General features: G+C 35.2%; 2 protein-coding genes and 1 pseudogene across 2 annotated transcripts; 2 read left to right on the top strand and 1 right to left on the bottom strand.

Annotated features, from left to right (window-relative positions):
• Nucleotides 1-890: 890 nt before the first annotated feature.
• On the top strand, nucleotides 891-2,300 carry LOC145617044 (F-box protein At5g07610-like). The gene is made up of 2 exons (XM_081671745.1): nucleotides 891-1,400; nucleotides 1,626-2,300. Exons 1-2 carry the CDS (start codon nucleotides 891-893, stop codon nucleotides 2,298-2,300), a joined length of 1,185 nt encoding a protein of 394 aa, XP_081527871.1.
• A 3,043-nt stretch (nucleotides 2,301-5,343) lies between these two features.
• Nucleotides 5,344-6,423, top strand: LOC145617043 (RNA polymerase II C-terminal domain phosphatase-like 4; annotated as a pseudogene).
• Nucleotides 6,424-11,151: 4,728 nt separating this feature from the next.
• Nucleotides 11,152-14,147, bottom strand: LOC145617042 (uncharacterized). Its single transcript, XM_081671744.1, has 4 exons — nucleotides 12,798-14,147; nucleotides 11,782-12,197; nucleotides 11,553-11,740; nucleotides 11,152-11,480 (listed from the first exon to the last, which is right to left on the bottom strand). Exons 1-4 carry the CDS (start codon nucleotides 14,145-14,147, stop codon nucleotides 11,152-11,154), a joined length of 2,283 nt encoding a protein of 760 aa, XP_081527870.1.
• Nucleotides 14,148-16,872: the final 2,725 nt, after the last annotated feature.

Genomic DNA, 16,872 nt, shown 5'->3' with positions numbered 1-16,872 from the left:
TTTAGGTATTAAAAAAAATTTCTAATTAAGAGACAACAAAATGGCGACTGCTAATAATAATTTTTAATTAGTTTGTGGGGATCTATTTATTTTATTTCCATTAACGTCCATTGGTAGTTTAAGTCAAACTATTACCCTTAATGTAACTAAAATTTTATAACCCCTTAATTATATTGTTCCTTTTTATTTGCAATAGTTTTTGTTTGTGTGGGGGATCTTGGATTAATAGTTAAGACGTAGGTCTATGATCCAATTTACAGTATTTATTTATTTATTTTTAAATTATTAACATTCATTCACCGGTGAAATTGAGTGATAACGAGCATTTTTACAAGTATATAGTTTATTAATGTTGTGTACCTTAGCTTATAAAATTTTACTACTCCTTACTAATTTTCTTGTACTAATTTGTGTGAATACAAAATAAAAAGAAAATCGTACACACAACTCGCAAGCAAAAACTTAAGGCCAATTTGACAAGTGTACAAGTCACAAGTTCACAACCCCTTTATTATAAGTACCTAATTGTATCTAGACATTGCTTTTTATTTGACTAAATTTGGGACAGGGCTCTAGAATATGTACTTGGTATAAAATTCAACCAATAAAACAAACTATAAAACACAAATTAAAATGGACAATGTGGGAATATCACCTTAATATAGAACTAAGAATCAGCATAAGAGTTGAATGATTCATGTAGGAATCATATTCAATTGACTAATATGCAGCAATAAACACCCCATACAAAAATTTGTGGACAGATTTGTCTAAGACACTTTTAAATTGACCATTAATATTAGACTAATTCACCTTATAAAACTGTCTATTTTGACCTTTATTTGCCTATTTATAGATATTTATAGATGTGTTCGTCATTAGGCTTAATCATGGCCAACATTAAGAAACAATCATCAAATACAACAGATGCAGGGGAAGTCATTGCAAGCAACTACGACCTTACATCCCAAATCTTGCTACGTTTGCCATCGAGATCAGTTGATAATCTAAGACATACGTCGAAGCAATGGTGTTCGATCTCCTCTGATCCTTATTTCATTACTAGTCACATACGTGACAACCCTCCATTGCTTTCGGGCTTTTTTCTTCATTACTTCGAAAGGCCACGAGCTCTGTCCCATGAGTATGTCGCGGTTGAATCCATTGATAAAAGAACTGTTGGTAGTTCATTACAGTTTGTTCTAGCACAAAATTCCTTAGACCTACATATCTTACAATCTTGTAATGGTCTCTTACTTTGTTCTTCGGATAATAAATACTATATTTGTAATCCTACAACTTTACAAAGGAAACAAGTTCCCCTGCCTATAAGTTGGCTCACCTTTGGCACTTATGCTCTTAATTTTGCTTACGACCCTAAAAAGTCACGCCACTACAAGGTAAATTTAAAATTCTTTTCTAAAATTCGATGTACATTTTATTTATTTTTGTTTAGAAAACAATAATAATTCAAATATTATTTTGTCTCCAAGTTTATTTTCTTTATGTATATATAATATACTTTGAATTTTCTTAAGAATTGTTTTGACCAAAGTGTAACTAAAACGTATTTTATTTTGTTGCTTTATTAAATTCATGTAGATGTTTGACTCGTCTCTCTTAAGGTTGTTTGTGTTAGGAAATTTTACGGGTTACAACCAAAGTACCAAATAGAAGTCTATTCCTCTGAGACTGGCTATTGGAAGGCCTTAGGAGAGCCTTTCATCGAGGAACTTGACATCGACTTCAAGCACGGGGTGTTTTGCAAGGGTGCAATCCACTGGCTCAAACAAACGTCTAGCTGCCTATATTTCGACATCGATCAAGGGTGCATAAAGTCCACCCCTGAGCCACCACGTACAAAGCAGTTTGATACGACTGAATGCGAGTACTTTGGTCAAGCTAATGGTCATTTGTACCTAGTTGTAAGGAGACATCTTCCAAACTTTATGCTCTATCAAATGGAGGATGATTACTCGGGTTGGTTCTTGAAATGTTTCGTTGATTTGGATGTTTTGGCAACGAATTTGCCAAGTATGGCAAGGAATTTTTATAACACATCGGTATTTTCTCGAACTTACGAGTGCAATGTGTTGGGTGTCGTAGAGAATGGTAATGAAGTTGATGAAATTGGCCATGTAAATCTTGTTGTATCCATTCCTGGAGAAATTTTGTACTTCAATCCTTTAACTAAGGCTTCAAAGAAAATCGCTCAGTTGAGAATTAGTCCATTTGATGAGTCTGTTTGGTTTAGAGACTTCATATTGCATGAGTACTTCGAAACCATTTGCCCTGTTTAGTGTTTGATCGTGTGTTTGGCCAATCAATTGGCCTTACTAATGTATGGTATACATAAAGACCTTGTTTGGCAATTGGTTGTTGGCTGTTTTGATTAGCGGGTTTGACTGGCTGTTTGTATTGGCTTTTTTGTTGGCTATTTGACTTTTTATTAGTCTGTAAACATGTTTGGTAAAATTGGCTGTTGAATGTATTAGTAACTTAGAAAGCCAAAAGCCAAAAGCTACTCCAAGTAGCTTTTTCATTTTGGCTAAAAAGCCAGCTTTTCAGCTAGCTGAAAAAGCCGTTTACCAAACACGAATTTTGGATGTTTGACCAAATGAAAAAGCCAAAAGGAAATCAAAAAGCCAATGAAAAGCCATTTACCAAACAAGGCCAAAATGTAATTTTGTAACGCTTAATGTCAATGTCTATAGAATTGTTTGTATACCAACAAATATTTATAAAACTATATTCTTTCATTCAGAGTATTATACTCTATAATTTCATGCACATTGACATGCAATTCTTTACTTAGTACAAAGTATATATTTTGTTAAAATATATATTTGTTATCGTTACCTCCATTACCTAACTACTACTAGCATGCATGTTGTATTGTTGTTAGCTAGCGTAAGCGTAAGTCATAATGCTCTTTATTATATTCATGAAATTTATGGAAAAATTCATATATGCCCTTTTTGATGAAGCTTCGGGACAAATTTGATTATTTTATGTGGTTGACTATGCAATTAATTTTAATTGCATGACATCATCCACCCCACCGTTCCTATACCACCAAAGGTAAAGTATAGATCTATTCATAATAAAATTTCTATTCCACAAACAGAATCTACACTTTCAATTAATTATTAATTCAATGATAAACTATTTTTTGGACTAGGGTCATGCCACGATGTTCATATGACAATAGTCATGATTGTATAAAAAAAATTCAAAAACAAGTTTATGTAATAATGCTTGCTTAACTTTTATTTCAGTAATTTGGTATGTATGAAAAAATTTATAGTAGTCAATTGATATATGATTTATAGTAATTTGGCCTCTTTGATTGATTGATACATGATAATCATAATGTTTTAACGATTATACAGTTCATAATTAACTAATATTTATTTTTTAAGTAATAAAGTAATTTGGTACGTATGAAAAATATCTTCAATTTGTTTTCTTCAATAAAGTTTATTATTATGAAAATATAAATACAGCAAATCTAATATATATATATATATATATATATATATATATATATATATATATATATATTTAAAGGGGATTTTTTTCCCCAACTTTTTAGAGAGCCACGTAGGATTTAATTTTCTTAGCGCGTCATGTAGGATTATAAATTTAAGTTGTAGCCAATTAAAGAGAGTATTAATTTCTTTTACAATTAAATAATTCAAATGCCACGTAAGCAAAATTGACGAATGAGATTTTAATGTTTAAATTAATTAAATACAAAATATTATCTTTTGAAATTAGGAATTTTATCTAATATTTTAAAACTAATATAATAACAATTTTAATCACATAAATATGAAAAATATTTTTTTAAAACATACTAACAAACCGTGCATCGCATGGGCTTCATCTAGTCTAATATTATTGCGCATGACTATACTTTTCCTTAGAGGTAGATAATGAATTTAGTCATTGAATGGTAGTGTATTATTCAAACTATTGCATGTTAAAAGTTACAGTATTATTTATTATTTAAAATTTTATTTCTAATATACTAGTTTAATTTTTATTTATTTACTTTTTTTTATTGTCTACTAAAAATACACTTAGGGCATGCTTGGATTGAGGGTAATGTAGTAAGGGTAATAAAAGTTAAACTTGAAAAATCTCAAGTAAGGGCCTATTCTCTTCAGCTTAATTTCAGTTCATTTCAGTTCAGTAAATCAGAACAAGCCCTAATTAGAGGTGTTCTTATAGGAGCTAAGGTGTTTACAAATTAAATAAAGTAATTGTGCCATGAGGAAAAGAGAGAAATTGAGGTATTATCACCTTCATAATGAGGCTAATAGCTAGTTACCCACCCTCCCCCTAGTGCTACTAATACCCCCAAAATAAGGGTATTAATTCCTCTTTGTTCACCTCATATAACACTATCACTACATAGCTTTCCTTACAATCACACATCACAATCTCCTCCTTCCCTATGTTGACTTTCATTTTGCTTAGTTTGACTATTATTACCCTAATAATATATCTCCCTCAATCCAAGCATGTCCTTAAGGATTAAGGGCCTGTTCTGATTGACTGAACTGAACTGAACTTATTGGAACTGAATAGAACTGAACTGAACTGAACTGAACTGAATAATTTATGAGAGAAGGAAATTAAGAATTGAACTGAAATGAAATGAAATATTGGAACTGAAGTGAACTGAAGTGAATTGAAAATAATTTGAAGATAACAGACCCATAAGGTGCATGAATGTCGTAATTGGGTGTACAATAGTTGTGATGGTCCTTTTTATATTTCGTTAGCAAATCCAGGATTTAATGGGGTGGACATTTGGGCTAAAGGCTACATTCTTTTCGACACCAAATGATAAATCAATTGGGCTAAGGTTTAAAGATTACACCCTTTTTTTTTTTTGCCTCTCCAATTTTGGAAATTCTTTTATTTATCTATGACAATCACTAGATCCACATCTAATTATATAGTGAGCGGCCATGTAATGATCTCTTGCCGACTTGCGTGGTGATCAAGGTCCTCTTTAAATAATAAGGTCCTCAATTCCAATTCATATTCTTAACAGAAAAAGTCAACCGAATTCTTTTCCTTGGAGATCAAGTTCCACTTCAAACTTTTTTATAGAACTCTGTTAGCCAAATAGAAAATTTCTAGGGTTTTACCAATCTACCAAAAAAATACAAATCACCCATCAATTCCAATTCATAAACACCAATTCATAAACATCAATTCCAATTCCTAAGGGATTGATCGGAATTAAGTCGCGTGGCGATACCCAAGATTAGATTCGATATAGCTACCCACCTTTACGGCACCACCTCATCGAGTCATCGTACAAATATGGAGGAACAACAACTAGACGAAGAAGTAGACATTAATAATTCTCGACTCGAATTATTATCATCATTGTTAGGCCAAGAAATTGCGTCAGAAATTCAAACTTACAACACAATTGATGATCATCGTACAACAATGTGTTCACATCCTGTTTTTATACGAAATACGTGCACTAAATGTGGCCAAGAAATTACCGGTACAATTTCTACCATACCCTTTTGGTACATTTACCCTGATTTAAATCTAAGTGCTAAGGAAATTAATCGTATTCGTGATACCAATTTACAAAGATTATTATCACGAAGAAAGCTTCATTTAGTTCTTGACTTGGATCATACCCTTGTTCATACACGAAAAACGTACAAATTAAGTCCCGAAGATAGGAATTTTGTTCGTACGAAAAGATATGGAATTGATTATAATTTGTCAGGGGAATTAGGTACATTGTTTCAAGCTGGTGGTTCGTGGACTAAATTTCGGCCGTATGTACGTGATTTTCTTAGAGAGGCGAGCACGATGTTTGACATGACGATTTACACTCTAGGGTGTAAGTTTTATGCTTGGAGTATGTCGAAATTGCTAGATCCCAATGGGAGGTATTTTGATAATTGGATGGTGGTTTCAAGGGATGATTGTGTAATGTTGGATAAGCACAAGAAGTTTTTGGATGTTGTATTGGAACACGAACGAGTTGTAGTGGTAATGGATGATAATGAAGACGTGTGGGAGGATTATAAGACGAATTTGATGAAAATAACACCCGTATAATTACTTTTCTTACTTTAGTCCTGAGGATAAAGTACATGATGCTTCCCCTCCGCGGTTGTCTTGGTCTCAGTTGAATGGGGATGAAAGCGAGGAAAATGGGGTGCTAGCTAAAGCTTTGGAGAAGTTAAGGCTTGTTCATGCTGCTTTCTTTGATGATTTAGCCGCGAATGGTGTAGAGGAGTGTGGTATTAGGGATGTGAGACAAGTGCTTCAAAGGGTACTGATGAAGGAAAAATCATTGACTAAGAAGCAAAGAAGCAGAAAGCTAAGAAGATTGGTAGTTTGTCACGAGCTTTACAAGCTGCCCATCTATGAAGAGGTGCTAAAGTTCGTAGAACCACTGACTATGTTACTCGGTCTCAAGTAATAATGTTACATTTGGCCTTTTATATGAAATCCTTTTTGTGTTTTTGCTGCGTATTAAAGTGCTAAGTGTACATACTCATGTAGTAGTATCAAGGTTTTGACACGCGTACTTAAAAATGCAATTAAATGTATGTCCAAGTAACATTGATTGCCGATCTTTTTTGTATATTGTTTGGTGCTTTTAAGTAGTTATTGAAGCAATGATGTGACTAACTGTAATTTGTTAAAAGCAAGTAAAAGTTATCCAACTAATAAGTGATCTGTTGGTCTTCTGCTGTTAATGATGTGGATTGAATGGTCAGATTGGTGACTGATTCTATTTAACTGTATATATTGTTTGATTAATGGTGTGTACTAACATCAGATGCTGAGTATTTTACGCGCAGCTGGTCTTCTTTACATTGATCCTTGTACAACAATTACTTCACTTCTTAGTAAGTTTTTGCACAAATTTTCTGAGTCTGATGTATACATGAATGTATGATTATATGAACTCAAAAGTACGATTTTCTAAGCAATCGTATTTCCATCACGAAGCACATGATCTGAACCCTTGGAGCCAAGAATGCATACTTATCCTATTCCTATAGACTAGCTCTTCATTGATCTTTATAAATTTTCCTTAGCTTGCTAAGTTGCTAGTCCATAATATATGTATTTTTATCCTCTAGGGTTCAAGTTCTGTGATCTTATCTTAGATATAAATATGAATATAATGCTTCGAAAAGATCTAAGCCATTGTCTCAAATCAAGTATTGACACAAGTTCAGCAAGCAACCTAAGATGATGTGCCAAAAAACCATTAGAAAAAGAACACAAGTGAACAGATATACCAATACAATGGAAAACTGAAATTGGAGGAAGAAGCATAGAGGTTTTATTATGTTTTCGTAAATCCTAAATCACCCAATTATCAAACAATGTTGACTTATGACATGAACTTAGGACAATTTTTTTGGTATAAGGGCTTGTTCTGATTTACTAAGCTGAATCTGAACTGGATTGAACTTTACTGAGCTAAACTGGATTGTTTATGAGAGAAGCTAGGAAATTAGGAACTGAACTGAAATTAAGCTGAACGGAACAGACCCTTAAAGACATGAAAAGATTGCTAGGATTGCTCAAATAAATAGTTGATTTAAACATTGTTTTCTAATTCCAAGGGATCTTATAGTCCCGCAAACTAGTTATTCCAATTAGCACTGTTAGAACGGTTTGAAAATTCGGGTTTGGTTCGGTTTGAAATCGGTTCAGTATTAAATCGGGTCGGTTTGAAATCGGTTTAAGTGTTTTGCAGTCGGTTTCAGTTCGGTTTAAATAGTTATTGGTTCGATTCGGTATTGGTTTATTCTTGAGCGGTTTTAATTCGGTTCGGGTTGTAAACAGTTTGGGTAGTAAACGGTTTGGTGCAGACAGGTTGCGGTTTGTTAACGGCTCGGTGTAAACGGTTTTTATCCTGGTTCAAACAGTTTCGGGTTGGGAACGGTTTCGGGTTAGAAACAGTTAGATTCTTTTTCGGTTCAGTTTATAACTAGTTCGGTTCTTTTTCGGCTTAGTTTATAACTAGTTCGGTTCATTAATGCTCGATCGGTAGTAAACATGTGTGCATAATTAAATTTCATTTAAAACACCTTTTTACTTAAATTTTAATATTCTCTATAGTAAGCAGTTTGTAGCCGATTCTTTATAAGTGATCCGGTTCATAAACGATTCGGTTTGCCAGCGGTTTGGTTTATAAACTGTTCGGTTTATATACAGTTCGGTGCAAACGGGTTGCGGGTTGTTAATGGTTCGGTGTAAACGGTTTTTATTCTAGTTCAAACGGTTTCGGGTTGAAAGCGGTTTCGGGTTAGAAACAGTTTGGTTCTTTTTCGGTTTGGTTTGATTTCAGTTCGGTTTAGAACTGGTTCGGTTCATTAACAATTTCGATTCTTATACGGTGTAACATTATTCGGATCGGTTTGGTTTCGAATTCATTCACATATGTTCGGGTCGGTTTTCGGTTTAAAAAAAAAACGGTTTTTAATCAGTTCGGTTCTTATTTGGGTCGGTTTGTTTCGGACAGTTAAACGGTTTCAATTTGAAATTTGACAGCACTAATTCCAATATATAAGTATGTGGGCAAATTGACTTGCTATTTTCCTTTGGCAAGAGTCAAGCTACATTATCACTCCAGTAATTCAAGTTTGTTTTACAAGTAGATGTCTTGGCCTTGTTTGTATTTGTATTAACATTGTTATTGATTCTATACTTAACATACCCCTATTACTCCTTTCAAATACATCATTGCACATAATTTTTCATTGTAAACTATACAGACTATGTCACCATAGTGGCATAGTGTAAGACTTGACCTAGTGATAAATATTTCGCCTTATAATTTCATAGTCAGTCGTGGGAACAAATCTCACAAGTTTTTTGGGGTGTGAATTCCCTTAACCTTCCCTCTTACTCTTAATGAGTTTGACTTAGATTGGATTTAAAGAGACACTCATTTTGTATACCCTGTTAATAAACTATTCCCATGCATTCCTTTAAGTTTGAGCACTTTAATCATGTTTAGATATACTATATTTAATTATTTATATATACTTTGTGAGTATATATTTTCCCTTTATTTTTAATCATTTTCAAGGCATCGGACGCTTGAAATAAAAGGTAAGAATTTAAATACCATTCCAGTATAACAGCATCAATAAATATTTCAAAACGAAAATTAATACATTTCAATGAGGTTTTTTTGTAAGATTTAGACAAGTTGTTAGACCTCTAACAATTTTACAATAATAATGACCGTGTAAGTTTTCAAAAAAAACAAAAAAGACCGTGTATTATAGACGACATTTTATCTTAACCCAACTCATTCTTGGTTGGTAAGGGTTCGTTTGGCATCGTTGTGGTTTTCTGTTTTTTGGTTTTTTGTTTTTTAAAAGTATGTTACATATGTCACATAATGGATCAAAAAATATTTAGACTTATTAAAATCATGATAATTTTGAAAACTGACAACAAAAAAGTGGAAACACCTTTTTCTTGTTTCCTGTTTTTGGTTTTTAGTTTTCAAAAAAACAGGAAACTGAAAACCAAAAATGATGCCAAACAAGCCCTAAGCTATTGATTTCATTTCTAAATTTTTTAAGGTTCTAGTTTCAACTTTCAAACGTCAAACAATTACCTAGCTTAGCACGCCATAACATCAAATTTTCGCCACTATACAAAAGTTTTGAAAAGTAACACCTTAGAATATCGCTTGGGACACATAATAGTTATCTAAAATCATACAACTACTGTAGAATTATGTAAACTCATGGCTTGACTTTCATTAATCGGGGCAAAAACATATATACAACTCTTATTCCTAGTGTTACCATAATTAGGTTACTAGAGATAAGGAAACAATATAAAAGATAGAAACAAATATATTCTACCAAAATATATCCTCAATACCCCCCCTCAAGTTGGAGCACTAGGATCATAAATGCCCAACTTGGACAAAATATTATCAAACTGTGTCTTCCCAAGAGCCTTTGTGAAAATGTCGGCCAACTGAGTAGTCGTAGGAACGTAGGAAGGAGAAATCAACCCGTCTGTAATTGCATCTCGCACAAAATGACAATCAACTTCAATATGTTTGGTCCTTTCATGAAAGACCGGATTCTTTGCAATGTGCAAAGCAGATTGACTATCGCAGAATAACTTGATAGCCTTAGGATGATGCACACCCAAGCTTAGCAACAAACCCTTAAGCCACTTTAGCTCACAAGTAACCGCCAACATAGATCTATACTCGGCATCACAAGAGGATGTCGCAACAGTTGGTTGCTTTTTAGTCTTCCAAGAAATAGGAGAATGACCTAAAAACACCAACCAACCTGTGATAGAACGACGAGTTAGAGGACAAGCCGCCCAATCCGAATCACACCAACCCTCCAAGGTAAGGTCACTAGTAGCACTCAACAAAATACCCTGACCCGGGGTACCTTTCAAATAACGAACAACTCGAAGAGCTGCTTCCCAATGCTCAATGCGCGGCTCTTTCATAAACTGAGACAAAATATGAACGGAGTATGCTAGATCAGGTCTAGTTACCCCTAGATAAATCAAACGACCAACCAACCTACGATACGCCTCCGGATCCTCAAGAAAAGCACCTGTGGCACGACCGAGCTTGAGATTTTGCTCCATGGGAAAACCACTCGGCTTTGCCCCTAACAAACCTGCTTCAGAAATAATGTCCAACGTATATTTTCTTTGACACAAAAATAAACCTGAAGCACTACGAGCAACTTCGATGCCCAAAAAATATTTCAAAGGACCTAGATCCTTCATCTTGAAACAATCACTGAGATAAGCCTTGAAACCAACTAATGCAGCGGAATGATTACCAGAAATAATAAGATCATCTACATACACTAAGACATTAATCTGAACGGTGCCTCTAGTGTACGTAAAAAGGGAATAATCAGAGTAAGATTGAATGAAACCATACCCTTTCAAAGCCGTAGTTAGTTTTGCAAACCAACACCTCGGTGCCTGCTTCAACCCGTACAAGGACTTGTCCAAGCGACATACTAATGTAGGATCCGCACTTTCAAACCCAGGAGGCAGTTTCATGTATACCTCCTCATCAAGATCACCATGCAAGAAAGCATTATGCACATCCATTTGATGAAGTTCTCAATTCTTTGATGCTGCAATTGCAAGAAAAGCCCGAACTGTTGTCATCTTCGCAACTGGAGCAAACGTTTCACCATAATCTATGCCTTCCTGCTGATGATTACCAAAAACAACCAAACGAGATTTAAGTCGTTCAATATCACCATTAGACAAATATTTTGTCTTAAACACCCATTGACTCCCTAGTGCACGTTTACCGGGGGGAAGGTGCACTAAGGTCCATGTACCATTATTTTCCAAAGCCCGTATTTCCTCTTGCATAGATTTTCTCCAACCGTCATGTTTCATGGCCTCTTTAAAAGATTTCGGATCATGACCATCAACAATAGCTGCCAGAAACTTACAATAATTCACAGAAAATTTGTCACAATTTATATAATGTGCTAGAGGATAAGGAGTACCTGAAGGAGTATTGGAAGACGGAGTAGAGGGACCCGGATTGTTAGTAAAAACGGAGTGAGTCACAAAATCTCGATGGCGAACATTGGGGAATTTTTCTCGAAACCCACGCCCCAAGGGCTGCTCTGTTTCCCTTGCATCACTGCCATGTTCAACACGGCTTTGGGGCTGCTGAACCACGCCAGCAGAGCTGCCAGCAGCTTGGTCCGCAGCCAGGTTGTGGTCACAGACCTCTGGCCGCGGCCTGGCTGCGGTGGAGTCTGCCGCAAGCTGCTGGCTGGGCTGCTGTGCCGAGGGTGCTGCACCCGTAGCCCCCCCTGTGGGTCAGCCGTAGCATGGCTGCCCGCAGGGTCTTGATCACCCAACACCCGAGCCTCATGTTGCACCACACTAGCCCCATTACCATCACATTGCTCAAATTCAACAAAATCATCATGAACTTCATATTGAGACGCAAATTCATGAGGCTCAATGTTAACATCCTTCGGAGTAACAAATGGAAAAACATCCTCAATAAATTTAACATCTCGTGACACAAAAAAAACTTTAGATTCAAGATCATACAAACGCCACCCTTTCTTCCCAAAAGGATAGCCCACAAAAATACACTTCCGACTTCTACTAGCAAACTTATCTCCATTTGTTTTCTGATTATGAGCAAAACATAAGCATCCAAAGGTACGAATGGCATCAAACATGGGAGGTTTGTCAAAAAGTATCTCAAAGGGAGTTTTATTTTGTAGCAATGGAGTAGGGGTACGATTTATTAGATGAGCCGCGGCAAGAACACACTCTCCCCAAAAATAAATAGGTAATTTAGCCTGGAATCTCAAGGCTCTCCCAACAGACAAAATGTGTTTATGTTTTCTCTCAACCCTCCCGTTTTGTTGCGGTGTACCCACACAAGAGGTTTGGAAAATAATACCCGTAGCATCAAAAAATTCACGCAAACAATTAAACTCCGTACCATTATCACTTTGCACAATTTTTATAGATTGAGAAAATTGTCGTTCCACCATAGCAACAAACATAAAAAACATACGAAAAACCTCCGTTTTATCATTCATTAAATAAATCCAAACATCTCTAGAATAATCATCAACTATTGTCAAAAAATAACGAGCACCGCATGACGAAACATGTCTATACGGACCCCACAAATCACAATGAATTTTTTCAAAAATTCTAGATGCTTTATTATCACTCAAAGGAAAACTATCTCTAGGATGCTTAGCACGCATACATACTTCACATCCTTTATCTAAACAGGCTTTATTACTAACTGTAGGAAGCAACTTAACTACTTTCTCGGAAGGATGACCCATACGACGATGCCACAAATCCAACTCTGAATTTGCAGCAAGAGCACTCACATGATGCACCAAGTCCGTTTTGCTAAAATAATACAATCCGTCCCTCCTAGTTCCCGTTCCAATCAGCTCCTTCGTTTGGTCCTGTATAGCACAAATATAAGAGTTAAATTGGACAGTACAATTAAGATCATCATTGAGTTGCGAAACAGAAATCAAATTACAACTCAGATTAGGAACATAGAGTACTCCGGTGAGAGTAATCTTGTCCGATAAACAAACAGAGCCAATAAGAGAAGCCGAAACCGTGTCTCCATTGGGCAAACCAACCGGACATTTAAAGCTTTTTGTATCAAAAAGCCAATGTTTTTCTCCGGTGACATGATGAGTAGCTCCTGTGTCAATAATCCAAGAGGTATCATCAAACTTACCACTCAAACGATTATCGGAAAGAGTAGCGTTACCCATCAATCCCGTAATCGCCTTCCATTGTTCACTAGAAAATAAACGACCCGAAGCAAAGGAACTTGTGTCATCCGAGCCCGAGCCACCTCCCGTGACTGCATTGGCCTTCACTGTACCACCACGGCCACGGCCAGCCGAGGGCTGCCCCCTCTGGCTGCCGGCTGTACCTTCCGGCCACCCATGTTTATCATAGCACCTAATTTCATCATGACCTCGCTTTTTACAGTAGCCACATATCTTATCGGACCAACACTTTGATGTTTCATGTCCGACCTTTGCACACTTGCCACAAACCGGCGGCTTCCGATCAGAAACACCACCACGGCCCCTCCCTGCACCTGTACGGACAGCGAAACCAAGAGCAGGGGCAGGGTCTTCATGTTGGCGAGAAATTCCCCGAACTTTCTCGTCTTGTGAGACCTGCTGGTACGCCCTGTTCAGCGAGGGCAACGGGTCTTGCGAGAGCAGAGTAGACCTTAAGGGAGCATAAAATTCAGAGTATAACCCGAGCAAAAATTGCTGGAGTCTGTCACTATCATGCCGATCAGCGTGTTGTCTACCCACATTACACGAGCACTTTCCACATTTACAAGCAATTAAGGGTTCGAGTTTTTCAAGTTCATCCCACAAAACAACCAATTTGCTATAATACACGGCTACAGTCATAGTCTTGGTTTGTTCACAACGATTAATGTCAGATTTTAACTGTTGAATTCTAGGGCCATTAACAAGACAAAAACGCTCGTGTAAATCATCCCACAATTTCTTAGCATCATCATAATGTGAAAGCATAGATTTTACCTCGGGATCGATTGTGTTCATGAGCCAAGAAAACTAACATACAATGAATTGTAATCCAATCATCCTTCGTACACGGCGGTTCAAAGGAGGTGATACTACCATCAAGAAAACCAAACTTCCGGCGAGAACATAACGCTATACGCACGACATGAGACCAATCATGAAAATTATTTAATTTGAGACGTTGAGAGGTAATGAAATCCCCGGGCCGATCTTGCGGTCCAAGGTAGAAAGGAGAGTTTGTTTCAATTTTTGTAGGTGGCGGTGGCGGTGGAGGAGGAGTGTCCCCCATCGTCGAATTTCACAGAAAAATTCAAGGCTGAAAACAGAGAAAAAAAATTTAACCTTGCTCCGATACCATGTAGAATTATGTAAACTCACGGCTTGACTTTCATTAATCGGGGCAAAAACATATATACAACTCTTATTCCTAGTGTTACCATAATTAGGTTACTAGAGATAAGGAAACAATATAAAAGATAGAAACAAATATATTCTACCAAAATATATCCTCAATAACTACACAATAATTGTATGTCTTCAATTTTAACAAGCTCAAAAGCTTAACAACCAAAATTTACGGAAACTTGTTTATAATTTAAACATGTCAATGTAGTGTAAAAAAACATTTTCGGTTGAGAAATACTTTTTATAAATGAAAATGTCAATGTTTTATAGGGGAAATACTTTTGTAAATGTTTGAGAAATTAAATACTTTTATAAAATGTCAATGTTTAATTTTATAAATGTCAATGTTTAATTTATTGAATATTTTTACTCAACCAAAATGTTTTGAGCAATACTTTTATAAGGAGAATTATTACATGTTTGATTATTGAATATTTTTTTTAAATACCCTATCCGGGAGAAATCCCAAGAGGAAACTCTATTCTCGGTATTCAACCAATCACTTAAACTGGCTTGAGCTAAGTGCTATGGTAAGGCCTAGTGTAAAAAGACATTTTCGGTATTTTGTAGTGTTAAAAATCAAAATTTTTAGGGAAATTATCAATGATACCCTCGTCGTTTTGACTTTTATCAATGATACCCTTCATTAAACTTTCATTATCAGCGGCACCCCTATAATTTTACCTAAATTGCTACAGTAACCATGCCGTTAAACAAACGTTAAGTATAATCATTTGGCAGGTTTAATGGGGTGGAAAATGTAAAAATACTTAAATGCCCCTGTCATTTAATCTCCCTCCAAAAATCCCAAGAGTTTTCCCTCCTTTTTTTTTTCTTCTTTATCTCCATCTTTCCTATATAACCTTTACCCCTTTTTTTGTTTTCATCCTTTTCTGATTTTTTATTTCTATTTCTTTCTCCTCTACGGTTCTTTCAAGGGTTACACAACAATGGCTTCTTCTGGAAGGGGTTCATCATCTTCAAGCGTCATGAATGGGGGAGCTACTTGGTTTAGAGGCATGAATTGCAATTGTGAACCACCAAGAGCTAAATCTTCAAGGATCCCGCTTGACTCTAGCATTACTTAGGGTTACTCAAAAGAAGAACATGGGAGCAATTTCAAAGAAGATGAACGATCAAATTTGAAGTATTAAATGGTGTTGGTTGGGCTTGGAGGGTACTAATGAGTGGGGGCATTTTTGTCAATCAAATCAGCCCATTAACCCTGTCAAATGACAAAATTTAACGTTTGTTTAACAGCATGCTTACTGTAGCAATTAAGGTAAAATTATAGGGGTACCGCTGATAATGAAAGTTTAATGAAGGGTATCATTGTTAAAAGTCAAAATGACGAGGGTATTATTGATAATTTCCCAAATTTTTAAAATAATATGTAAATTTTTAGTAATCTATCAATACACATCACTATATATAAATATATATACAATATAATATACCATAGATATATATATAGTTTTATAATTATAAATTATTTTAATGTAATTTGTTTCACGCAACGTTTTGTATTTTATTAATTAATTTTGCCCACAATAGAATTTTGTTATTTGGATTTTTTTTAGTTCTTTTATCCTCTCATTTACAAATTTATATTCTTTTAAAACTTTTCTTACATTGTATTCATAAACACATATGGTTTTGAATGATATTTTAATTTGTCTCAGTTTTACTTTGTCTCATGATATTTTGAAGTTGTCGTTGTGAAAAACAAATCTTTAACAACGACAAAAAGTCGTCGTTCCGATTTTATGTGACGCCCATAACCGCAACGACCTTGCAACGACAATTGTCGTTGCAAAATATATGTTTTGCAACGACGATCTTTAGTTAGCAACGACTTTTGCCGTTGTCAAAAACTAGTTTTCTTGTAGTGTATAAACTTTTGATTATTTACAAAGTCTATTATACAACTTTTTAGAATCTCTAAACTGAACTCTAATAGAACTTCTATACCGACTATCGATCATACTTAATTAATTTCACATTGGAAAATTTCAAAATAGTATGAATAGTAAAATCTTCAATATACCACCCTTTGTTTTCTATGCATACAACAAGCAAATACAATTTTGGCTTATAAATAAAAAAAAATTAACCTCAATATTTTCACCAATATAATATAAACATCAATAACCATTATATTCATGTTGTTCTCCACCTAAATCTAGAATATTTTTTTATCCAAACAGTATTTTCAACTCCCATTAGCCACAAGATACCCAAAAAAAAATAAACATCCGTGTATCTCTTATGAAAACCAACATCAACTTCAAAGAATAATTGAAATTTTATCATTATCAGAAACTGAATCAAGGTCAAT

This window comes from Chenopodium album, chromosome 26 (assembly GCF_948465745.1).
Source record: "Chenopodium album chromosome 26, dcCheAlbu1.1, whole genome shotgun sequence".
Taxonomy (NCBI): domain Eukaryota; kingdom Viridiplantae; phylum Streptophyta; class Magnoliopsida; order Caryophyllales; family Amaranthaceae; genus Chenopodium; species Chenopodium album.
This window is presented reverse-complemented; position numbering and strand designations above follow the sequence as displayed.

What these genes read in the sequence shown, in the direction of transcription:
- LOC145617042 (XM_081671744.1), bottom strand. Translation starts at nt 14,147, where the DNA reads ATGAACACAATCGATCCCGAGGTAAAATCTATGCTTTCACATTATGAT. An exon ending in GTTTAGATAAAGGATGTGAA is followed by an intron (nt 12,198 to 12,797) that starts GTATGTATGCGT and finishes GCTCATAATCAG; the next exon opens with AAAACAAATGGAGATAAGTT. An exon ending in GTCTTCCAATACTCCTTCAG is followed by an intron (nt 11,481 to 11,552) that starts GTACTCCTTATC and finishes AGTTTCTGGCAG; the next exon opens with CTATTGTTGATGGTCATGAT.
- LOC145617044 (XM_081671745.1), top strand. Translation starts at nt 891, where the DNA reads ATGGCCAACATTAAGAAACAATCATCAAATACAACAGATGCAGGGGAA. An exon ending in AAAAGTCACGCCACTACAAG is followed by an intron (nt 1,401 to 1,625) that starts GTAAATTTAAAA and finishes GTCTCTCTTAAG; the next exon opens with GTTGTTTGTGTTAGGAAATT.